General features: G+C 54.9%; 1 protein-coding gene across 1 annotated transcript in view; it reads left to right on the plus strand.

The window, feature by feature from the left end:
* Positions 1-24,355, plus strand: part of ARHGEF17 (Rho guanine nucleotide exchange factor 17) — a 61,199-nt gene that overhangs the window by 28,727 nt on the left and 8,117 nt on the right. Inside the window, exons 2-11 of the mRNA XM_004051780.5 lie at positions 10,320-10,397; positions 16,250-16,432; positions 18,950-19,066; positions 19,278-19,370; positions 19,592-19,768; positions 20,126-20,176; positions 20,442-20,551; positions 20,659-20,744; positions 23,246-23,364; positions 23,732-23,945. Coding sequence (XP_004051828.5) covers positions 10,320-10,397; positions 16,250-16,432; positions 18,950-19,066; positions 19,278-19,370; positions 19,592-19,768; positions 20,126-20,176; positions 20,442-20,551; positions 20,659-20,744; positions 23,246-23,364; positions 23,732-23,945 — 1,228 coding nt within the window. The remainder of the gene's footprint in view (positions 1-10,319; positions 10,398-16,249; positions 16,433-18,949; positions 19,067-19,277; positions 19,371-19,591; positions 19,769-20,125; positions 20,177-20,441; positions 20,552-20,658; positions 20,745-23,245; positions 23,365-23,731; positions 23,946-24,355) is intronic.

The raw sequence follows: 24,355 nt of genomic DNA on the forward strand, positions 1-24,355 counted from the left end.
TTTCTGGAAGGAGTGGTGAGGTTGGAGTCCCAGCTGGACCCCTCTGGGGCAATAGATGAAATCTAGCCTGTGCAGAAATCATCCCCTTCCTTCATTTCTCCTGTCAGCAGATGAAGGACCCTGGGTTCACATTCCGTCTCTTCCACTCACTGCCTATGTGACCATGGCTCCTCCACCTCCCTGATCCTCAGTTTCCTCAGCTAGGCACTTCTCACTGAGAGTCATGCAGTGTGGTCGGATAGTGCTGGGCTGGAATTACCTTGAAGGCATCCTCACTCACAAATTGGTGATTAATGCTGGCATTTGGCTGGAACTCATCTGGCCTGTCAGCTGGCATACCTACACATGGCCCCTGCATGTGGCCTGGGCTTCCCCACAACGTGGAGGCTGGGTTTCAAGAATGAGCAAGCCAAGAGAGCAAGGTGGAAGCACATGGCATTTTTATGACCTAGCTTTGGATGTCACATAGTATCATTTCTGCTGTGCTCTGTGGTCAAGGCAGTTACAAAGCTTTACCCAGCTTCAAAGGGAGGGGACCTGGACCTCGTCTCTCTGTGGGAAGAGTCAATACCACATTGTAAGAAGAGCATGTGGGCCAGGCGCAGTGGCTCACGCCTATAATCCCAGCACTTTGGGAGGCCGAGGCAGGAAGATTGCTTGATCCCAGGAGTGCAAGACTAGGCTGGGTAACATAGCAAGACTTGATCTCTAGAAAATATTTTTAAATTAGCTGGGCATGGTGGTGCGCGCCTGTACCCCCACCACTCAGGATGCTGAGACAGGAGGATCGCTTGAGCCCAGGAGTTTGAGGTTGCAGTGAGCTGTCACGCCACTACACTCCAGCCTGGGTGACAGAGTGAAACCCTGTCTCAAGAAAAAAAAAAAAAAAAAGCATGTGAGATGATAGCTGTCTTCAAAACATACAGTCTACCTGAAGATGATTATGAAGAAAACAGCTCATTGTAGCCTTGACATCCCAGAGCTCAAGTGATCCTCCTACTTCAGCCTCCTGAGTAGCTGGGACCACAGGTGTGTGCCACCAGGTCTGGCTATTTTTAGTATTTTTTGTAGAGATGAGGTCTCCCTATGTTGCCCAGGCTGGTCTCGAACTCCTGGGATCAAGTGATCCTCCTGCCTCAGCCTCCCAAAGTGCTGGGATTACAGGTGTGAACTACCGCACCCAGCTATTTTTTATTATTATTGAAGTGACCCCTTCACTTTCAGTCTCTGCCATTGAACCCTATGGACCATCACCCTCACCAGTTGTGCAGTCACATGTCCACAGAAGACCCCAACAGGAGTGTACACAGACACACAGAGGAGTCCACACAGAGAGGACACAGGTCGTGTCACTCATAATCCCACCCCAGGTGCATACACGCACCCACCTAAGCAGGGCACTGTCCCCATAGCAGGAAGATCCTGAGGCTCTAAGGAGCTCTCCTTCCCATTCCCAAAGCACATTCCCCAGAATTATGGAGCCCACCCTGAGCAGCCAGTCCCCAGGGAGCCCTGTGGCTTGGACACTTCCCTTCTAGCTGCCTCAGATGCCTGGGAACTCTGTGGAGCCTTGAGAGGCTCCTCTTTCCAGAAGAGAGGGTCTCTAGGAAACAGGACCTGACCAGGGAAGGCAGGGGGAAGGGAGGAGAGGAGAGAAGATAGGGGGATGGGAAGAAGACAGAGTCCTCAAGCAGGAACAGATGGAGAGACTGAGGCCCCAAGAAGTGAAGTGTCCTGCCCAAGGTTACTTCCCCAGTAAGTGGCCAAGCCAGGATTTGGGATTGAGCTTTCTGGCTCCAGGGCCTGCCTTCTTAATCTCTCTACACCAAAAAGTCCCTCTTTTGGAACTTTCATCTCCTTGATGAACTGAGCACCTGAGGAAGGCAGCGGCTGTCAGGGAAATGGATAGCCCATTAGGTTGGGAACATCCCGTACCAACCCTATGCTTGTGGACTTTGGTGGGGTCAGGAGCATCAGACAGTCTGTCTGGGCCATTCGCCAGGGCCGAGTTCCCAGGGAAGAGGATCTTCTTTGACTCTAGCATTGCCTGTGGATGGCAGTTTGTTTACCACCTAAACCTTCAGGAGAATCTGTTCATGTCACTGTCTTGGAACAAAGGAGGCTGAAGAAAGGCAACCACCGCACCAGGGAGGTGGGGGCTGCGGGAGCCCAGCTGTGTGCACCAGGCCAGGGGAGGTGGAGTGGGGCTCTCCCCACTGGGGAGAGGGTGGGGTTTAGGAGCCTGGGCCCTGGAGGTGGCTGGTAGAACTGGGTTCTACCTCTTACCAGCCAGGTGACCTCTCTGAGCCTCAGTTCCCTAGTTTGTAAGAAGGGAGAGTAATAATAATAGAGTTCTTGATGTGGGGCTGCTGTGGGGATTAAAGGAGCCAGGACGTGTAAAGTGATGGTAGGGTGCCTGGCCCCTGAGAATTGTCCAAACAGCATTAGTGGTGTGGCAATTCTGAGATTATGGGGTTCCTAGTGTTCCAGTTTGGGCAGCTCTGGGGCCCAGGCACTTGACAAAGATTTAATAGGGTTGTGCCTCCACTCCCAGGAGCCTGATGAGGCCTGCTGCCCCAGAACCGGCATTTCTCCTTCACCACCTGCATCATGCTTGCCATTTCTTTCTCAGTTCCTGTCTTCTTGTGTAGACTGTGGTGCCCAGTAGGGCACAGACCTCTTTCCTTACCTTTAAATCCCCAGCACAGTGCTTGGCATCTAATAGGTGCTCTATAAGTATTTATTGAACTAATCAACTAATGAATAAAATAAAAATGCAATTGATTACTCATCCATTAAACCATGTATCTATGGATTCATTCATGTATTCATGACTGTCATTGATCTGTTCATCCATTAATTTATTATTTATTCATTTATCATGATTCCATCCTTTCATTTATTCAGCCATTACCGGTTATCTGTCCATTTGTTTGTTCATCCCTATGTCTAGCCTTTCTCATCATTGGTCCCATTTGGTCCAGCACCAGCTGGAGGACCAGGTGGCCCCCAGGTGGACAGTGCCCAGATGCAGGAGGTATGGGTGGGCTCAGACTGGGTGGTGTGTCCAGAGGCGGGTAGTCAGGGTATTGGGATTCCCTCAGAGATGGGGAAGTTGTCAGCAGATTGGGCAGAAGTAGGGAGGGTTAGGTGCTCCCCAGGGCTGGTAGAAAGGTGGTCCCACAGACTTGGGACCCCCAGCCTGCCCCTCCTGGAGTGGGGTGGTACTCTTGTAGAGCAGAGCCCTTTTTCCCCCTCTCTGTCTTGCCTTCTCTGACTAAAGAGCAGGTGAGAGTGTGGCTCTTTCGTGGGAGAAGAGGTGTTTATGGTGGGGTGTGGGGTATGGAGAGGAGGGCTGGGTAGGCCTTCACCAAGCACCCTGTATACTTACAAAAACTCTTCTGAGCCACACTCATTCTATACAACTGCACATACCCCAAAGAAAATAAAATCAGCACTCAGAACAGGAGCTCAGAGGAGCAATAGCAGAACCAACCTGCATAGGGGTACCGTGGCCCGCCTGGTGCCCTCAGCCCCTACCCCAACTGACCTCCTCCTAAAGGGCTCTGATGCCTGTGCTGTTATGGGGCCCTCCCTGGAAACCCTGCCTCAGCAACCAACCCGTGTGCTCCTGTTCCTTCTCTTTGCTTCCTTTCATCTCCCCAAACCACCAGTCCCACTCCATTGCCAAGACAATAGGCTTGGATCTAATTAGTCACCCTTAAGGAAGCAGCAGCAGCAAGCAGTGCCTTTGGCACCAAGTCCCGCCCCCTTCTTGGGGGCAGGGCCTTTCAGTGAACTCTGTCTTCTGGGCACCCATATGCCTGTGGATCTCTCGACCTCAGGACCTTGTTCTTGCCATGCCTCCTCCAGGAAGCCCTCCCTGAATACTTTCCCCTGAAGCAGCAGTGACTCCCTCTGCTGAGCCCTATGAGAAAAAGCCCTGTGTTGTCTGGGAGCTCCTAGAGGCCAACAAGGGTGGACTGATCTCTGCAGGGCCCCATCCCACTGGAACTAGTGAGGGAATGGATGCACCTCTCTAAATCCTGAGCCACACACTGCCTCTCAGCCACTCAGAGGAAGCTGATGCCCAGGGTTGTGTAGCTTGAGAGGGTCAGATGGGGGACGAGGTGCCCTGAGAGAAAGCCAGATGTGGGTTAAGTATCCTCAGTGACCAAGCAATGAGCCAGGGATGGGGCCTTCAGACCACCACTCTGCATGTGCTGTGGGACCTGGATGTCTGGACTGGATCACAGGCCTGTCCATCCTCCCTTTCAAGCCACCACTCAGTCAATTGGTCTGGCTGTTCCAGACCCCCTGCATGCCCAGCCCTGGGAGGAGGAAGAGGAGGAGCAGGCTCCATCCGCAGGGAAGCCCACAATCCATCCAGTTGGGAGGGTAAGAGGCAGAGAGCTATTCAGGCTGGTCTGCCTCTCAGTCAGTAACTGCTGGGCATGTGGGGAGAAGGGAGGAGGAAGAGCTATTGGGGGCTTGTTTATTAAGCCAGCCTTCCTTATAAGTGCCCTGGCTTACAAAAGGGACAAGGACGCTGCCCTCAGGAAGCATATAGTCTCCTGGGAGGAGACGGGCCTCAATCTAGTAATTGCTTAAATGTATATTTACGAACTGCAATACATGGTTAAGGTAAGGAAAACTGAGAGCCTTTAAGAGCAGAAATTAGATGCACATGACCTAATCTGAGGATCAGGGAGGGCTTCCCTGAGGAGGTGACATTTGCACTAAAACTGGTATTTTTTCTTTTTGAGATGGAGTTTCGCTGTTGTTGCCCAGGCTGGAGTGCAATGGCGCGACCTCAGCTCACCGCAACCTCAGCTCACCTCAACCTCCGCCTCCCGGGTTCAAGCTATTCTCCTGCCTCAGCCTCCCGAGTAGCTGGGATTACAGGCATGCGCCACTACACCTGGCTAATTTTGTATTTTTTTTTTAATAGAGATGGGGTTTCTCCATATTGGTCAGGCTGGTCTCGAACTCCCAACCTCAGGTGATCTGCCCGCCTCAGCCTCCCAAAGTGCTGGGATTTACAGGCGTGAGCTACCACGCCCACCCGAAACTGGTCTTAAAGGAAAAGAAAAAGCATTACTAGGAGAGGGAAAAGGCATGGGCCAAGACCCTGAGGCAGGAGAGGGCATGGTCAGTTTCTGGAAGTTAAAACGGAAGTGGCTGGAGCACATCAAGCAAGGAGATGAGAGGAGTCGACAGATGGGCCTGGCTTGAGCTATGGGGTCAGGATGTCCACTGTGCAGGAAACTCAGGGGAAAGCAGGTTTGGGAGAAGGAGTCAGCTGGGGGCTTGGTAAGCGTGGCAGCGTGCAAAACACTAAAAGGCATGAAGTTGGCCAGGGCTGAGGCACAGCTGCAGGGTGCTTCAGAGTCCCCCCATCTTGCTGGGTGGGAGCTGGTGCAAAAGCAGGTTGCTCGCCCCCACCCCTCAGTCCAGATTGAGTCTGGGATAGGTTCTGCTGTCACTCTGGGCTTTCAAGCAGCACATTATGAGGATCCTGCTTGGAGACAGTCTAGGGGTGCACAGTCTAGGTACGGGAGCACAGTCTAGGGGTGGGAGCACAGTCTAGGGGTGGGAGCACAGTCTAGGGATGGGAGCACAGTCTAGGGGTGGGAGCACAGTCTAGGGGTGGGGCGGATGGACAGGGACAGGACTGGAACCCTCCAAGATGGTCCCAGGTATAGGACACAGGCCAAGCTGGATCGGGGCAGGGGTAGGGATGATTCAAGGTGGGTGATTTGAGTGATAGCTGCTCTCCTTCAGGCCCAAGAGCTCCTCCCTTGGGTGGAAGACCAGGGATGTGTATGTGTGCACATCTCTAAATGTCCGAGCCTGGACATATGTGCCTGTTTCTGCTGGCAGTAGTTATGTATACACAGAAGCACTTGTCTGGGCGCAACGATGGATCATGTTCGTTTGTGTCAAGGTTCAGGTCTGTAAGGGACTGTGTTGATGTGGGTGCACTTGGCCTGACCCCCTTGTGCATACGGGTCCAGGCCTGAGGGCAGGTTTCCATGAACGTGGCCTATTCCGTGTAGGTGTGTTCGTGCCCCTGTGTGTGTCCCGTGCTCCGTGGCTCCTCGGTGGGAAGCTGCGTTCAGCGTGTGCCGGCGCTGGGTACAGGTGCTGACGGAAAGTACATGTCGGCGCCTTTGTCCACGGGTGTGCGCCGACTTGTGTCCTGGGGCGGGGGATGGGTCAGTGAGCGGACGCTGCCGCGTGGGGGAAGGGGCGGGTGCGAGGGCAGCCCAGAGCGTGCTGGGGGAGATGGGGCGGCGCGGAGAGGGCGGGGACCCTCCTCCCCACAACGGCGCCGCGCGCGCCTGGCTCGCCGGGCGCACTCCCAGCGCGGAGGAGGCAGCAGCGCCGCCGCCGGCCGGGCCGCAGCGCTCAGATCGACGCTGGAACTGACCACCGCGACCGCCACTGTGACTGCCGCCGCAGCCGGGCTGAGCCCTTAGGGAGCGAGAGTGGGAGGCGGCCCCTGACTCCGCGCCGACCCCCGCCCCCCGCCCCGCCGCCACCCCGGCGCCCCCGCCCCAGCGGCTGGCCGGCCGCATGCTGCAGATGGTGAAGACCCTGGCCCAGTTCACCATCGCGCTGGAAGACATGCGCGATATGGGCCCAGCCGCCGCCTCCGGGGAGCCTGCCGGGGGCAGCAGCACTGACGCCGAGGAGCCTGGGGAGGCCCAGGTACGGGGAGGGGGAGGGGCAGCCAGGGACCTGGGCCATGGCCTAGAACTCAGCCGACCCAGGAGCCAACCCAGGAGACGGTGGGGGGAGGGGAGGCATGGGGCGCAGGGACTTTCTGTGACCGGGGATGGAGACCTGGAGATTGAGGATGAGGAACCCTGGCAGGCGGTGGTGTGGCTGGCAGGGCGCTGAGGGTCAAGGCCTGGTGGCACTCCGCTTGCAGAAGTGCCTGTAGAAGCTGAGGCTGTCGCCAGTGTTATCCTGGGTCCACAGGCTCAGGAAGGAGAGGTTTTCCCAGCCCTCCTCTTAGGCTTGAGGTGGCCCTGGTGTATGTGTGTGCTGGAAGGTAGAGTCAGTTTTGCACCCCCAGTGCCATCCTCCCCCTGCCGCTGGGCCTGCTGGCCCTTGGAGGAGTCATGCTGCGGTGGGAACAGCAGCGTCCCCGTTCTCGCTCAGTGTGTGTACCCCTGCAGGGGAGGGGAGGCGTCTTGGGGCTGTTTCCCTGTCTTTGTGTGTCTCTGGGCCTGGACTCTGTGCCATGCTCCCGGCCCCAGTGGGGGCTGTAATTCTGTCCCCTCCCCGTGCTATGATGTGTCTCTCCACAGCCTCAAGTCTCTGAGCTGGCGGGCCTGGTTCTCAGCTGCGTGACCTGGCTGCGTTTTTTATTTCTGTGTGGGGCGGCTTGCCTTTATGGCGTCTGTGTGTGCGTGTCTGTCTTCACACTGTGCCCATCAGGGTTTCAGTCTTTGGGTTGTGATGCCCCAGTCATCCCAGGAGTGGCCCCCTCTGTCTTCCTGCTGTATCCCCCAGTGCCCACCTCAGTGCCCGGTGTAGCGAAGGTCTGGGGATGGGGCTGGTGAGGGATGAGGAGTGCTGTGGGGAGGCTGGGTCTGAAGGGCTGTTCCGCCCGGAACAGGTGGGCCTGCTGTTCAGGCTGACAGCTGCACTGTCTGCCTCCTGCCTCCCCTGTCCATCCCCGCAACCCCCGCACGCTACACCCGTGTCTGGGCACGTGTAGAGGGCTGCTCGCGCAGTGACAGGGAGCTGGCCTTGTTTTCTGTGTCTTTACCTGACAGCTGAGTGACAGGCCGCTGTGCTCTGCCGCAGGGAGGAGGCTGGGAGAGGCGGGCATTGCAGCGTCAGCCTCCCCGTGTCACACCAGCCTCCCGGCATCAGGCACAGCGCCAGCCCTGCCTCTCAGGAAGCCTCCCTGACCATGACCATTGTGGTGCCCGCTGGGCCTGACTGGCCGTTGTGTGGGCGGGGGAGTGTGGCTGAGGGGCCCAGGGCCGCGCCTGGCCTGGCCCTGCTGTCAGGGAGCTCCCCACGCCATCTCACTGAGGGGGAGAAAGGGTGGACACTGGTGACCTGCTGCGTGTGGACGGAGCTGCTCTGCTCACTGCTGCCTTTGCCTTCACAGTGATGGGAGGGAGGGGTTATTAGCTCCATTTCATGGAAGAGAATGTGAAAACAGGGCCATTAGGTGACACCACAGTCACACAGCCAGTAAGGGCAGTGCTGGGGACCTGTGGCCCGTGGCTGCCCAGTCAGTCTGGGCGAGAACTCCAGGGGCTGGGGCCCTGAGAGTCATGAGGTGGCTGAAGAGACCCTGGTCCTTGCTTTGCCACTCACAGGCTGTGTGATCTTGGACAAGTCATGTCACCTCTCTGACATGACCCCTCACCTGTGCAGTGGAAATGGCAACACCTGTGTCACAGAGCTGAGTGTGAGGCTGAAGCAAGACCATGTCTGTGGGGTGCTGAGATGTCCCTGGCGTGGGGTAGGGCAGGATTAGGCATCTGGGCCTGTCCTCAGGAGGCCTTCCTGGCCCTCCACGCTCTCCCAAGTCTCCATCCTACAGTGAGCCTTGCTCGCACTGCCTCCTTCTGGAAGCTGCCCTGGTTTTTTAGAGGTCACAAGAGTACCGAGGATAGATGGTCTGCTTGTCTCCAGAGGCTCCGAGGCTCTGGTCTGCTGTTTCCCGAGGCCCTGAGGTACCTTCCCACCCGTCAGAGCCCAGGGCTGGCAATGGTGGGCTGGCAAGGATGGGGAGAGCCAGCCCCCCTTCCTCCCTGCCCCAAGGGGTGTCCTTCACACCCCCACCACTGAGTTCCTAGCATGGGAGCTCACTTTTCTGAGTGTGCTTCATTGTAGGACACTGTGGGGACAGGCCTTGCCCCTGAATCCCTGGTCAGAGGGCAGGGGATCTGAAGTGGGTGTGCCACAAGCAGAGGGGGAGCAGTGGCTGGGTCAGGCAGGACAGGCCTGGGCTCAGGTCCACTAAAACATGAGCCATGGGCATAGCAGTGACCAGGACAGCCCCACTGGTTGAGTTCCTACCCTGAAGGACTAGAGGTGGAGGCTGGAGGGATGCCACAGACATGGACACCCTGGCATTGCCATCTGCACAGCACCTGCTCGAACCAGTAAGCCTTGATGGCAGGAACCCGAGATACGGTCCACAGATGCTCAGGCCAAGCTGAGACCTGGGAGGGGAGGGGAGAGAGGAGAATAACCCAGAGATCTGGAGCCTAGAGGAGTTAGGGGCCTTGCCCAGGATCACTCTAGGGCCTTAGAGGGGTCAGGAGTGGAGTCTAGGGGTCTAGGGCTTGGAGTGGAGTCTCTGCCAGAGAAGGGAAGTTGTTGGGGCTGGTGCTATCTGGGAAGGCTTCCTGGAGGTGGGGATTTTGGGGGGAGAGGTGTAGGGACTGGTGGAGAGGAGCAGCAGGTAAGTTCAGTCCCAGGGGCTGAACACAAGGCGTCCCAGACAGGGATGAGCACCCTGTGCCTGGGGGTGTGGGTGCAGAGGCTGTGTGACCCCTTGGGGACTCAGTAATTCAGGTCATCAGATCCATTGGATGGAGGCATCGGTGTCTGGGTTTCCTTTTTCCCCTCCCTAACATGAAGAGAATAATAACATGTACCTCACAGGGTGGCCAGGATTATTGAATAATATGTCATGCTTAGAACAGTGCCTGGCGCATAGGAGGGCACAGTTAATGTTTTTAAATGACAGAATTGGGATCCAGCGTTGTCTGAGACTGGCTGAACCCTGATACTGCCCAGCTGTGTGACCTTCAGCACTGACTTCCCCTCTCTGGTCCACAGTGTCTTCCTCTGTAGCAGGGTGATGGTGTCTACTCTTAGGGATGGTGGGCAGCCCAGCCAGGTGGGCATGTCCCCATAGCGCTGAGCCTGAAGGCGGGGTCTTCAGAAATGGCTGCTGGAGTGGGTGCTGGCCTGGAGGCATTGTTCTTTGCAAATGTGAAAGGTTATTGATTTTTTTAAAGACCCTTTTTCAATAGCCTGGCAGAGGAGCCAAGAAGTGGGTGGATGGGGCAGGGGCGGAGGAGTGAGTGCCTAACTGTGCAAGGCCACGTGTTTGAGTTGTAAGTGGGGGGCAGGGGGAGCAGCTGAGCAAAGACCTGGCAGAGTGGAGGGCCTGGGGGCCTTGGGGGAACAGCCAGGAGCCCTGGGCGGCAGGAGGGAAGGGCCAGGAGGGCAGGGAGAGGCTGTGGGCAGGTTCTCTGGGCACCATGTGGCTACAGGTGATGGGGTCTGGGGGGAAAAGGACCCCTGTTCACTCTCTGCTCCTGTCCCCACAGGACATGCGGAAGCACGTGGCCATGACCCTGCTGGACACAGAGCAGTCGTATGTGGAGTCGCTGCGCACCCTGATGCAGGTGGGGCTCGGGGCCCACTCCCCTGAGAATGGCCTTTCTGAGCCTAGGAGGCTGTCAGATGGGTGTGAGCAAACCCCTTTCATGGACAAGGGACTGAGGCCAGAGAGCCGTGTCCCTGGCACCCGTCGCCTTTCCATGAAGAACCTCCAGCATGGCCATTCCAGAGAAGGAGGAAGGCTTCTCCCGGGCAAGAGAGAATGCAGAGGGGCCAGGCCACCCCAGGGCAGGCGTCCCTACCCTGCTGTTCTTCCACGTCCCCCTGGCAACCCTGACCCTGAACTTAGATCCGTGAACTCCCTCTGGTGTGCCCACTCCATTGTATTCACTGACTGGGAAGTATGAGTTGAATAGAGTTCAGTATTGAGCACCTGCTGTGTGCAGGCCCTGTTCCAGGTGCAGGAGACACAGGGATGAATAAGAGAGCCCAGCCCCTGCCACAGGAGCTCACCGCCCTGCTGAGTACATAGTGGAGTATACGGGCACTCTAGAAACATCGAGGGGCCCCTGCTAAGCGTGGGGTCAGGGAGGTTTCCTGGAGGAGGTGCTCACTTCCACCATGACCTGTCTTCTCAGCAGCAGGAATAGCACATTGCAAAGCCAAGTGAGGCCTGGCACATTCGGAGGTCTACGTGGCCAGCACAGAGCACAAGGTGCTGGTCCTATAGCTATGCTGTCGGAGTCGGCAGAGGCCACGCTGTGGGGGCCTAGAACACCAGTTGGAGGCAGTAGATTCTGCCAGGGTCCGTGGATGATCAGCGAAAGGCTTTGAGCAGGGGAGGTGTGTGGCCTGATTCATGCTTCATGAAGTCTGTCTGACAGCTGGGAAGGTGGGTGGCAGAAGAGGAGGTCAAGGACGTTGAGATCAGGCAAGGATAGAGGTTACAGGAAGGGAATGCTGGGGACAGACACTCAGGAGGTGGACTGGTCAGGCCAGGTGTGGTAACTGGTTGGTTGTGGGGGGCAAGGTGTGGAAGCCCAAGATGATGTCTGGGCTCCTGGCCTCGGATAGGTGGGGCCCAGGGGAGAAGCACAACTGGAGCAAGGTGGTGAGTTCAGGCTCAGACATGAACCTGGGAAGGCCCACAGCCTGGATGCACACATGGCCTGGGGCTGGATGAGTGTGGACCTGAGCTGAAGTGGGGCCTGGCAGTCACCATTGAGGATGAATTTGCCCAAGCTAGCTGGGCAGAGTGACAGCAAAGGGTAAAGGTAGAACCTTCACCCTATGGAAACATCCAGAGCATTCACTCACTCGCCATTCATTCATTCATTCACTCACTCCACAAATCCACGGTGAGCCCCTTCTGCGCTCCAGGTAGTGTTCTCTGTGCAGGGGCATTAGTGGTAAGGACCTGTCTCCTGGAGCTCACGGTCTATGGCGGAGACCGACAGTGACCAGCCAGACATCAACACACAGTGGCATGTGGTGATGCAGAAGTGCACACACAGAGAACCTACACACAACAGGGATACGCCTTAAAAGGAGGGAAATTCTGACATCCTACAACATGGATGAGCCTGGAGAACATGACGCCAAGTGAAAGAAGCCAGTCTCAAAGGACAAGCACTGTCTGATTCCACTTGCATGAGGTTCCTGGGGTAGTCAGACTCAGATGGAAGGTAGGATGGTGGGTGCCAGGGAAAGGGTGCCAGGCTGGGAAAGGAGGGAATGGGGAGTTACTATTTAATGGGTGTGCAGGGTTGCAGTTTTACAGGATAAAAAGAGTTTTAGAGCTGGATGGTCCACATTATGAATGTATTTAATACCATTGAACTGTACATTTAAAATGGTAAATTTATATTATATGTATTTTACCATAAAATACAATGCGTTTGTTTATTGTTTTTAAAAAGTGCATGGGGAGATGAGAACACAGAAGGGGGCCTACCCTGGTGTGGGGGTCAGGGAGGGCTTCCCTGGGATTGGGGTATTTAGCTGAGACCTGAAGGGTGGGTAGATTTCAGCAGAGAGAGCCCGGAGGGATGGCTCCCGGCAGAGGGTATGTCAGGGACAAAGGCCAGGAGGCTGGAAGGAACCTAGAGCAGCAGGGAACCAGAGGTGGCCAGGTGGCTGCAGGAAGGAAGGCTGCTGGGCATGGAGCTGGGCTTTCCTGTGCACGCAAGTAAGCCATGGGAGGACGCAGCCAGAATGCCAGGCAGGAGGAGTAGACATGGCAGGGGCCTGAGGGGGTCCTTTGCCATCCCCTAGATGAGAGTTGGAGGCATTAGGGTCAGACAGTCCAGGGTTGAAGTCACTTGCGTCCTCACTGGGTGATACTAGCCTAATCACCTCACCTTCTCTGAGCCTCAAGTTTGCCTGCAAAATGTAGCTAATCTACCTATCTCCCATCAAGAAGACTTAAAGGTGAGCCAGGTGCGGAGGCTCACACCTCTAATCCCAGCACTTTGGGAGGCTGAGGTAGGCGGATCATCTGAGGTCGGGAGTTCAAGACCAGCCTAGCCAACGTGGTGAAACCTCATCTCTACTAGAAATACAAAAATCAGCTGGGTGTGGTGGCAGGCTACCTGTAATCCCAGCTCCTCCAGAGGCTAAGGCAGGAGAATAGCTTGAACCCGGGAGGCAGAGGTTGCAGTGAGCCGAGATCCTGCCACTGCACTCCAGCCTGGGTGACAGAGCAAGACTCTGTCTCAAAAAACAAAACAAAACAAAAAAAAACAAAAGGTGATGACGGCACCCATGCCTGTTCACAGGCAGGAGTCAGGAGCAGTGGAGAGCTGGGAGCAGGCAGGGCTTGGGCATGTCTTTCTACCTCCGCCAAATCTCCCAGACCCATCCAGGGCTGCACTTGGGAGAGGGTGCAGGACCTGTGGGTGGAGGAAGCCAGAATGTTGGGTGAGCAAGGTGGAGGTGGACAGGAGGGTGTCACGTGAACCCAAGGACCGTCCCTAGAGGCAGCCCTGGAGTGTGGGAGGAGGACTGAGGTCTGGCTCCAGGTCAGGAGCATGACTCTGGAGCCAAGCCACCAGCATTCAAACTTGGCTCCATCTCCTGGCCAGCTGCTTGACCCGGAGCATGTCACATAACCAGTCTCTGCCTCAGTTTCCTCATCTGTAGAGAGGGGATAATAATAGACCTGCCTTGAGTGCAGTTAATTAGAGAGACATGTTTATAATTTAGCATACTGCCTGCAGCTCTGCAAGCATGGTAAAAAGTTGCATTTAATCTTTGTATTAACCTTGTGAGGTAGATATTATATTCTTTATACAAAGAAACGAAGACTCACAGAGGTTAAGAAACTTGCCCAGGGTCATCCATCTAGTGAGTGGTATTAGTTGACATTCACTGAGTGCCCACTATGTGCCAGGCACTGTTCTGAATGCTTTAGAACAGTGAGTTAATTCATATAAGCCTGACTATAAACCCCATTTTGCAGATGATGCAGCTGAGACACAGAGAAGTAAAGCTGCTTGTCCAAGGTCACAGACTTAGGAAGTGCCACACCCTGGGTTGAAACCCTGTCATTGTGACTCTGGGTTCTCCCTGTCACCCACTAGTCTACACTGCCTAGAGCACAGTGGTATTCAAATTGAGATTGGACTCCATAGTCCCAGTGTTAACTTCCAACCATCACTGCCCTCACTAATTGATAAGTGTTGTTCCTGCAGGCCAGGTGTTCAAAATGAACAAAGAAGTTAAATAGAAGTTAGGAGCCAGAAGGAGGGAGGATTTGAAACTAGGTCCTAGGGCTACATCCCTTCCTCAGCGTCACCCTCACCCTCTGAGCCTATTTTCAACTCTGACACTCGAAGCTAACAAACGCCCCTTCCCCTGACGAGCCCCCCTCCCCTTGGCACCCTGATCCCACTTCTCTTTTCCGTAGCACTCACTGTCTTCCACCATGCTGTATAGTAATTTACGTATTTATTGTGCTTCTTTCCTGCCTCCCATCACTCATGTGTCAGCCCCACAGGGGGTCTGTGCAGTGAGATGCCCCAGTGCTGGGCGGGCTGAGCATTGGTGAGTGAATGGGGCATTGGCTTGTGCCAGGTTCCGTATTGGGCTCTCAGTCATTGTTTGTTCTTTCCTCCTGCTGTGTGCCCGCTTCTGTGTGGGGTGCCGGGACCCTGAGGTGAGCGGTTTAGCTGCTGCTTCTGCTCCTTGTGGAGCAGCGGGCCCTGACCCAGCCCAGGAGCTGGCTCACCTGTGGGTAGGAGACTGCCTGCCTATCTCCTCACCATCATCCCGGCCTTTTCAGAATCCCCAGCCAAGAGAGAGGATTCTGTTGAGCTTTACTTTCTCAAGCTTGTTTTACAAAACAAGCCAGATTTTTAAAAATGTTTAATATAAATGTTATTGCAACATCACATATGCTTTTTCAAACAACACCCTCCTGTTTTTTTAGCCTGCAGTTACAGCGTAGGGCCAGTAGAGGGCGACCTCTCCACAAGCGCACCGGCCCCTGAGCTGGGCTATTAAAGCTAGGGGACATCTTTGCACGTAGATTTGACGTAAAATAACGGGAGTTTTAGTCACAGACTGGCCAGCAGATCTGAAATCTGTATAACAGCGTTCAGAGAGTGTCATTAAGAGCCTCCAGTAACTTCCCATGTGGTCTCGTGATCTCCCACGACCCTCCCTGCTTTATCTTCACACCATTATCGCCTTATTTATTTATTTATTTAGTCGCTCAGGCTGGAGTGCAGTGGCGCGATCTCGGCTCACTGCCACCTCCACCTCCCAGGTTCAAGCAATTCTGTCTCAGCCTCCCAGGTAGCTGGGACTACAGGCGCACACCACTAGGCCCAGCTAATTTATTGTATTTTAGTAGAGACGGGGTTTCACTGTGTTGCCCAGGCTGGTGGCGAACTCCTGAGCTCAGGTGATCTGCCTGGCCTCGACCTCCCAAAATGCTGGGATTACAGGCTTGAGCCACCGCGCCCTGCCGCATTATCGCCTTTTAACTGACTACGAGATTTCCATATGTCATCCATTCTGAGACTCGTGGTCTTCGCATTTTAATATCCCTAAATCAGGGTTCATTCTATAATTGGTAGCATATCATAATTTAATTGGCAACCAGTTTTTCTTAAATATAAAATAATGGCTGGGCGCAGTGGCTCATGCCTATAATCCCAGCACTTTGGGAGGCCAAGGCAGGTGGATCACTTGAGGTCAGGAGTTTGAGACCAGCCTGGCTGACATAGTGAAACCCTGTCTCTATGAAAAATATAAAAAACTAGCTGCGTGTTGTGGCGCAGACCTGTAGTCCCAGCTACTCGGGAGGCTGAGGCAGGAGAATCACTTGAACTCGGGAGGCGGAGGTTGCAGTGAGTTGAGATCGCACCACCGCACTCCAGCCTGGGTGACAGAGCAAGACTTCGTCATAAAATAAAATATTTCTTAGATTTGATGAAATATGATATTTAAAAAAATTTCTTCCGTTTGTGTGTTTTATCAGACTAGACCCTAAGCTCTATCAGGACAGGGATTGTGGTCTTTCTTATACATTGCTGTCTCCCAATTTTTAGAACAGTGCCTGGTACGTAGTAAGTGCTCAGTAAATCTTTGCTGAGTTAGTGGTGGGAGGTCTTTCAAGGAGCCCCATCTTGCTTTCCTCATTCCAAGCTCTGTTTGTTCATACATTAAACAAACCTCTCCTGAGCATCCTTGCTCCCATCTTGTGCCAGGCCCTGGGCTCAGCGATGAGGGCATGAGCTTAGATCTTCCCATCTCCCTCCTGGAGCTCTTGGTCTCATGAGGGAGATGTGGAAGGCAGGGCGCTGAGCTGTAGGCCCGGGTGATTCTGTGTGCACTCACACAGGGGCCCTGCGTAGGTGCGGTGGGGGCGGCATCTCTGAGGGAGTGTGCACCAACCCTGTGGGTCCTTCAGGGCTACATGCAGCCGCTGAAGCAGCCAGAGAACTCCGTGCTCTGTGACCCTTCACTGGTGGACGAGATCTTCGACCAGATCCCCGAGCTCCTGGAGCACCACGAGCAATTCCTGGAGCAGGTTCGGCACTGCATGCAGACCTGGCATGCCCAGCAGAAGGTGGGAGCCCTGCTCGTCCAGTCGGTGAGTGGCCCTGCTGCTGCCAATTCCCACAAGCACAGGCCCTCCTGGAAGGGGCTGGATGTGGCCACGGACCCCACCCCCACCCATTCCACCTGGATACTGACTCTGTTTCCAGATCTGACCATAGAACTTGGCTAGACGTTGGTACTTACCCCAGCCCCTGGGTGGACCTGAACTTGGTCACTCCCCTACCCCAAAGCTTGGCCAGATTCTGGCACGGACTCCGACCCCAGCCAGACACTGACTCTGATCCTGGACCCTACCTTGCCCCTGGCTGGCACTGACGTGACTCTAGTCCTGACCCCAAGCTGGTGCTGACGCTGACCCAGACCTCAGATGGTTGCTGGTACTGACCTCCACCCTATCTTTACTGGAACCAAAATAACTGCCCTGGTCCTGACCCTGGACTTGGGCTGGATGTTGATGCTGGCTGAGTCTTGACTTTTTCTCCATCAGATATTTTCATCATAATAGCATACCTGTTTGCTAGGCATTGTTCTAAATGTGTTGTATCTATCAACAGCCCTGGTAGGAGAGTGCATTGGTTACCCTGATTCTAAAGATAGTGACTGAGACATGGAGAGATTGGTAACCTGATGAAAGTTACAGTTAGGAAGTGGTGGAGGACTCAACTCCAGAAAGCCTGGTTCCAGTGCCCCGGCTTCCCCTACCCCATACTGCCTCTCACCACAGGCCAGATCTCCACTGTACACTTGTCAAGCTCCCACAATAGCGAGTGAGATCTTAGAAAAGGTATTGACTTCAGAATTCAAAAAGAACATCGAAAGCAAAACCAATAAGCATTTAATTAAATGCCTGTAAAACATAGCATGCCATTTTCATTCATTGTTAAATTTAGTATTTATAAGAATTTAATTACATTTGAAAAACTTCCAGTTCCATTTTATTTTGCCAGAATTCCCAAGAATACACCATGATGACTGATAAATCATAGCCAAATGCAAACTAAATGGTTTCTCAGAGCCACATAATTTCAAAAGCAAAATTGTAAAAATTCTTGCAAAAATTTTACAAGTGAAAAATTATATCTATTTCTGTGGGATGTATGTTTCAATATATTTGCTATGCTGTGGGGTGGGGCCTTGAACCATCTTAGAATGTCCTTGCTGACCCAGAAACTGATGGGACCAGACAGGGGTGATGGGGTTCCAGCTTGGATTGAGTGCTGATGTCTCCAGCCCATCATCACTCTCAGTGTCAGTAAGCTCAGCCCCCTGCCTGGACCTTGATGCTGACCATGGACTACGGCGAAGCCCTGGATCCGGAGGGGTCAGCACAGGATGCTGTGTCCCAGGGTGGGGGTGGTTGGTGAGGGTTGTCTTCCTCCCTTTGCTTCTTCACGCCCTGCCCTGTTCTGTCCAGAGGCAGGGGCAGTTGGCACCTTAGAGGGACAGGACTCTGGCCGGGCGCAGTGGTTCACGCTTGTAATCCCAGCACTTTGGGAGGCCGAGGCAGGCAGATCACGAGGTCAGGAGTTTGAGACCAGCCTGACCAACATGGTGAAACCTTGTCTCTACTAAAAATACAAAAATTAGGTGGGCGTGGTGGCATGCACCTGTAATCCCAGCTACTCCGGAGGTTGAGGCGGGAGAATCGCCCGAACCTGGGTGGCAGAGGTTGCAGTGAGCCGAGATCGTGCCATTGCACACTCCAGCCTAGGTAACAGAGTGAGACTGCGTCTCAAAAAAAAAAAAAAAAAAAGACAGGACTCTGAGGGGTACAGAAATATCACTAATGTGGTCACGTAGCTTATCCACAGTACAGTTGAGACAGGAACCCAGGTTTCCTGGTTCCCAGACAAGGTTTCTTACCAATAACCTCCATATTTAGTCCGCCATCAGCATCAAGCAGGTATTAGCCACCAGCTGTATGTCCTGCCCTGAGCTGGGCTTTACTGTGGGTGGGATGGGAGCACTTTTCATGGAGAGGGAGAACTTGTACTAGGAGATCAGGAGAAGCCAGAGGCCAGGTGGAGTACCAGGCAGAGCTCTAGTCAGGGAAAGGAGTACTTCCGAGAGGAGGCAGAACTGGAGCACAGCCCTGAGGCGGGGCGAGATTTGGATGAGGAAGGGCATTCCTGGTGGGGGGATCTGCATAAGCAAAGGCCAAATGGCTAGAATGAGTCTGTGTCACTCAGAGAATGGGGAAAGGGAGACCTGCCTGGCTGGACTTTGTGAGGGTGGAGGTCTGGGGATGGAAATGCCCAGTTGGAAGTGAGAGAACCAGGTCTGAGCTCACAGGATACATTCAGTCATGTGCATACATGAACAGTCACACCCAGATAATATGAGCACTCGTATATCCATGTGTACACACGCACATACGCCTAAACACGACCACACTTAGAGCCACAGGACACGTGCCTGATCCCTTAGAGATTGCATCATTTCTAGTTGGAGGGAAAAGATGGTGACTCATGAATCAGTGAAAACTAGGACAGGGTGAGGTGGGGTGAGGGACACCTTGAGGGTCCCCAACCTGCCTCCTCCTCCACAGTTCTCCAAGGATGTCCTAGTAAACATCTATTCTGCCTATATCGATAATTTCCTCAATGCAAAGGATGCTGTGCGTGTGGCCAAGGAGGCGAGGCCTGCGTTTCTCAAGTTCCTAGAGGTACTGTGGGCTAGGGCAGGGGGATGGAGGTGACTCTCACCTTGGGCCAGCTTTGAGGGCCCCAGGAGCTCCCAGCGTGGGTACCATAGTCCCAGCCAGTGGGCCAGCCTCCGCTCTCAGGCTGAGCTGGAGGGGCTTGCTGGGGACCTGTCCCTGGACATAGTCTTCCTGGCATGTCATTCCTCACACGATGCCCATCCATGGGTTTCAGCAAAGCATGCGTGAGAACAAGGAGAAGCAGGCGCTGTCTGACCTCATGATCAAGCCTGTGCAGCGGATCCCACGCTATGAGCTTCTGGTGAAGGTGGGCATGGAGCTGGGTGGGCAAGTGGGCAAGGCCTGGAAGCATGGGGGGATACAAGGAGGTCTAAGGCCCCTGCCTCGTTGAGCCTGACATCAGGGTCCCTAGGGGACAGGTAGGAAAGAAAGTCCTCTTTGGTGTCTACCCATAGTCCCTCCTGCTCCAGCAGTCTGGGGCCCCAGGGGTAGCTAAGCAGTCAGGTCTGGTCCCCATTCCCACCCCAGGACCTCCTGAAGCATACACCTGAGGACCACCCGGACCATCCACTCCTGCTGGAGGCGCAGCGGAACATCAAGCAGGTGGCTGAGCGCATCAACAAGGGTGTGCGGAGTGCTGAGGAGGCGGAGCGCCATGCCCGTGTGCTGCAGGAGATAGAGGCTCACATCGAGGGGATGGAGGATGTGCGTGCACCCTGCCCCACCCCACCCTACCCCACCCCACCCACATCTGTGTCCACTCGGCCTCTGTGTGCATCTGTGGCCACCTGGAATCGTGGCTGTGTCCACGTCCGTAACCACAGTGTGTTTGCATCCATGTCTGCCAGCCTCTGTGGCCACACGTCTCCACCTGTCTGTTCTTCCACGTCTGTCTCTGACCTTGGGTCCTGTGGCCTGGCAGCACAAGGGCATTGAGGGTGGGAAGCATGCTGCTTCCATTGGCCTAGCCCATGGAGTGGGGCCGAGGGATCACTGGGATTTTTGGAGGGGATAGGGATTAATAACTGGCCTTCGAGATGCCTTGTCCCTCCTGTCCCACAGCTCCAGGCCCCTCTGCGGCGGTTCCTGAGACAGGAGATGGTCATTGAAGTGGTAAGAAGTGTCCCAGTATCTGTCCGGCTGTCCCCACCTCCTCACTTCGTCCTCTCTTCTGCTCACACCCTCTACCTGCAGGTCTCCCTGCTCTTTCACCCCGAGGGGAGCCCTGGTTGAGACCCCACTCTGCTCTGACTCTCTGGGAAGCTGGGGAAGAGCCCTCACTCTCCCTGGGTCTCAGTGTCCCCTTGGGCACTGTGGGCAGGTGGGTGGGCTTCTGGACTGTGTCCACCCAGCCTGAATTCTGCCTTGGGCTCCACAGAAGGCGATCGGTGGCAAGAAGGACCGGTCTCTCTTCCTGTTCACGGACCTCATCGTCTGCACCACTCTGAAGCGAAAGTCAGGCTCCCTGCGGCGCAGCTCCATGAGCCTGTGAGTGGCTGGGCCGGGGTTTGGGTGGTGCCAGCAGGGGGAGCATTTGTCCCTCTCTGAGCCCCACTCCCTGACCCTGGCCAGAGCGCCCCATTGGCTCCCCACAGGTACACGGCAGCCAGTGTCATTGACACAGCCAGCAAGTACAAGATGCTGTGGAAGCTGCCGCTGGAAGACGCAGACATCATCAAAGGTGGGTTTGATGCTAGGGGTTCTGGGTGTTGGGGTCTTCCTCTGAGAAGCCCTCCTGGAGGGTCTGAGCTCCAGCCAGTCTGGCTGCTTGTCCAGCTGCTTTTCCACCTTTGGGCCTCGCTTTCTCATCCAGTGCAAGGGGGCTGGCGTGAAGGACCCATTTGGCACCCATGGAGCCAGACAGTCTGTCCATGCACACCTCCTTCCAACTGGGCAGGGACCTAGGCTGGCAGCGGGAGCTGGGTGGGGGTGGTGCACGGAGAGCAGCATCACTGTAATTAGCCATTAATTCATCTGTGCAAAATCATTTGAGCGCCTAATATTAGATGATGTTGTACTGTCTGGTTCAGCGGTTTCACACACAGGGAACAGACACTCGCTTGAGTTACTGCAAGCAAAGGGTTGGCTGGAGCCATCCATGTTGTTCAGGGCTGAGACTGTTGGGAGCTGAGGCAGCTTCCAGGAGCCGCTCCTCCTGCGGCGTCTGTCTTTCTTCCCTTCTTGCTGAGTCTGCCCTGTTCTCACTGCTATTAGCTTTCCCTGCTTCCTCATAACTCCCGTGATCAGACCCAGGCTGGCTCCTGGCTCAGCTGGAGGGGATCTCACCTGGAGCTTGGCCCTCAGGGTAACAGACAGGTTTGCTCAGCCCCTTGGTGAACCCAGGCCTGCCCACTATGTAGGAGTACCAGCTGATTATTACTCTAATTGGTCCAAGTCAATAGAATGACCACCTTTAAGTTAGGTGCCCACTCCTGGTCCAGTCAGCTGTGAGCAAGAATGGGGCAGGGTCATATGGAAGAAAACATGGCTGCCCAGGTGGTGAGGGTTGGGATGGGACAGTTTCTGTCAAAAGGAGTAGATTGGCTTCATCTCTTCAGGCTGTTTTAACAAAAATACCACAGACTGGGCAATTTATAAACAAGAGGAATGTATTGCTCACCGTTCAGGAGGCTGGGAAGGCCAAGATGAGGGTGCCAGCAGAACTGCAAAGGGCCTGTGCCTCACAGAGGGTGCCTTCTATGTGTCCTCACTTGGCGAACAAGCTCCTTCAGGCTCCTTTATCGGCACAAATCTCATTCACAATGGTTCCCCCCTCATGACCAGGTCACCTCCCAAAGGTCTGCCTCTTTTTTTTTTTTTTTTTTTTGAGACGGAGTCTCACTGTGTTGCCAAGCTGGAGTGCAGTGGCACGATCTCGGCTCACTGTAACCTCTGCCTGCTGGGTTCAAGCAGTTCCCCTGCCTCAGCCTCCCAAGTAGCTGGGACTACAGGTGCACGCCACTACGCCCGGTTAATTTTTTTTTTGTATTTTAGTAGAGACGGAGTTTCACCATGTTGGCCAGGATGGTCTTGATCTCCTGACCTTGTGATCTGCCCACCTCGGCCTCCCAAAGTGCTGGGATTACAGGCGTGAGCCAACACGTCGGCCAGGTCCGCCTCTTAATACCAACACACTCAGGATTCGATTTCAACCTGTGAGTGTTGAGTGGACACAAAACATTCAGGCAACAGCAGAGCTGTTCCCAGCCTCGGCCTGGCAGGAAACTCCACTGCCATCCACCGGGCACACACTCTTCTTCCCGTAGACACAGTGAGATAGCCTCCCTGTCCAGCGTGACTCCATCTTACAGTTACAAAGCGTGCCCTCCCCTCCTCAGCAGGCTGCCTCTCACCCCCACGGGGTTCTTGGTCACAGGGCCACTTCAGACAGGACTTGCCAGTCTCAGGTTCCATGTCTCTAGTGCTGTCATGACCCGTCCAGGGCTGCCTTACCATTCTGCAACCTGTGGCCCAAATATTAAATTTATATACACCAATAACACCTTCTATAAACTAGATTGGAGAAAAACAGGAAAAGAAACTCATTTAGGAAAAAGCAAAAAGAAACTTCTTTTCCCTTGATTTCAAGAAACATGTGTCCTGGCCCAAGGGTGGAGGGACAGCTCCACGTATGGACCACTAGTCCAGAATGTGTGTCCCAAGCCTTGGGTTGAGGGCGGCAGGCCGTCTGCAGGACCAGCTGCTTGGCAGTGTTCAGGTGTGGGATAGGACCATAGAAATCCGGGCACCATGCACTGCCCCCTCCTTTGTGGGGCGATGAGTCTCTTGGTCAGCACATTTGACTGCCTGGGGCTCTGCCTGCTCTGCCAGCACACCCACGGGAGGCTGCAATGCCACAGCAGTTCCGTGTCAGCCAGGGCCTTTGTATCGCAGAGCCAGCCACCATTTCATACTCCATGCTCTCCTGGGAATTCTCTGTGGGCCTGACATCCTGCGCCACATGGCTCTGAATCAGGCCTAGTCGCCAGCTCACAGGGCTGGGGTTCCTCAGGGAGCTGCCTGTTAACTTTTTTCCCAAGAGCTTGGGGTTTCTATGCTCTCAGTTTGTCAGGTCTCTCCCCAGGCCCAGCTTCAGGCTATGCAGTGAGGGAAGGAGAGTCTGTCCCAGCCTGACCTTGTCTGTCTCTGTATCAGTCCACGGCCTTCCTCTCTCCCCTCTAGGGGCATCCCAAGCCACCAATCGGGAGAACATCCAGAAGGCCATCAGCCGCCTTGATGAGGACCTCACCACCCTGGGCCAAATGAGCAAGCTCTCTGAGAGCCTTGGTTTCCCCCACCAGGTCTGTGCCCTCTGCCTGACACTGGGGAGCCAGAGGGTGGGAGGCTTCTGACCCTATCTGAGAGATAGACAGGCCTGACATTTGCCTGAGGGAAGAGATATCCCTTTCCCTCATCTGAAGGCAAAAATTGCAGCCTCCCTGCATATGGGGGAAGTAACATGTTCCAGGTCTGAGGGTGGAGACATAGCTGCATCCCCATCAGAGGGTGACAGAGGCCCCATCCCCCATATATCAAAGGAATCCAGGTCTGAGGGAGGAGACAGTCCCACTTGCTGTCTGAGGAGAGAGGCAGGTCCCTACACATTAAGGGCAGGTGCAGGCTCTGGTGAGATGCTGGGGCCTGAGGCCTGGGCCCTCTTCCCCACAGAGCCTGGATGATGCACTGCGGGACCTCTCAGCTGCCATGCACCGGGACCTGTCGGAGAAGCAGGCGCTGTGCTACGCGCTTTCCTTCCCGCCAACCAAGCTGGAGCTGTGCGCCACTCGGCCCGAGGGCACCGACTCCTACATTTTTGAGTTCCCTCACCCTGACGCCCGCCTTGGTTTTGAACAGGCCTTCGATGAGGCCAAGAGGAAGCTGGGTAAGCCAAGGCACATGTTGGCCCTCTCCTCCTAGAGCTTCCAGGCAGGAGGCCAGAGGCATCTCACAGCTGTCTGTGACTTCAGGAGCCAGAACCGCAGTGCCCTGTGCTCCGGCTCCACCTGGTGGGGAGGGGGGCTTCTGCAGTGAAACATCAGACTGAATAATAGCTGTGGCCTCCCTGGCAGGGAGGGGATTCCATGGATAGGGTCTCACTGTCTGCTGGACCTGCCCCATAGTGGGTACCGATAGCCAAGACCCTCGCCATACCCTCCCTACACACACTCTGAGCAGGGCTGGATCAGGGAAAGCTATTGATCAGGGTTCATGGCTTAGAAGATCCATAGAGACCTCTGGGTCTAACCCCAAGACAATACACATGGGAAAAGATTGAGGCCAGGAGCAACTGCC

Source organism: Gorilla gorilla, chromosome 9, assembly GCF_029281585.2.
Source record: "Gorilla gorilla gorilla isolate KB3781 chromosome 9, NHGRI_mGorGor1-v2.1_pri, whole genome shotgun sequence".
NCBI classification, from domain to species: domain Eukaryota; kingdom Metazoa; phylum Chordata; class Mammalia; order Primates; family Hominidae; genus Gorilla; species Gorilla gorilla.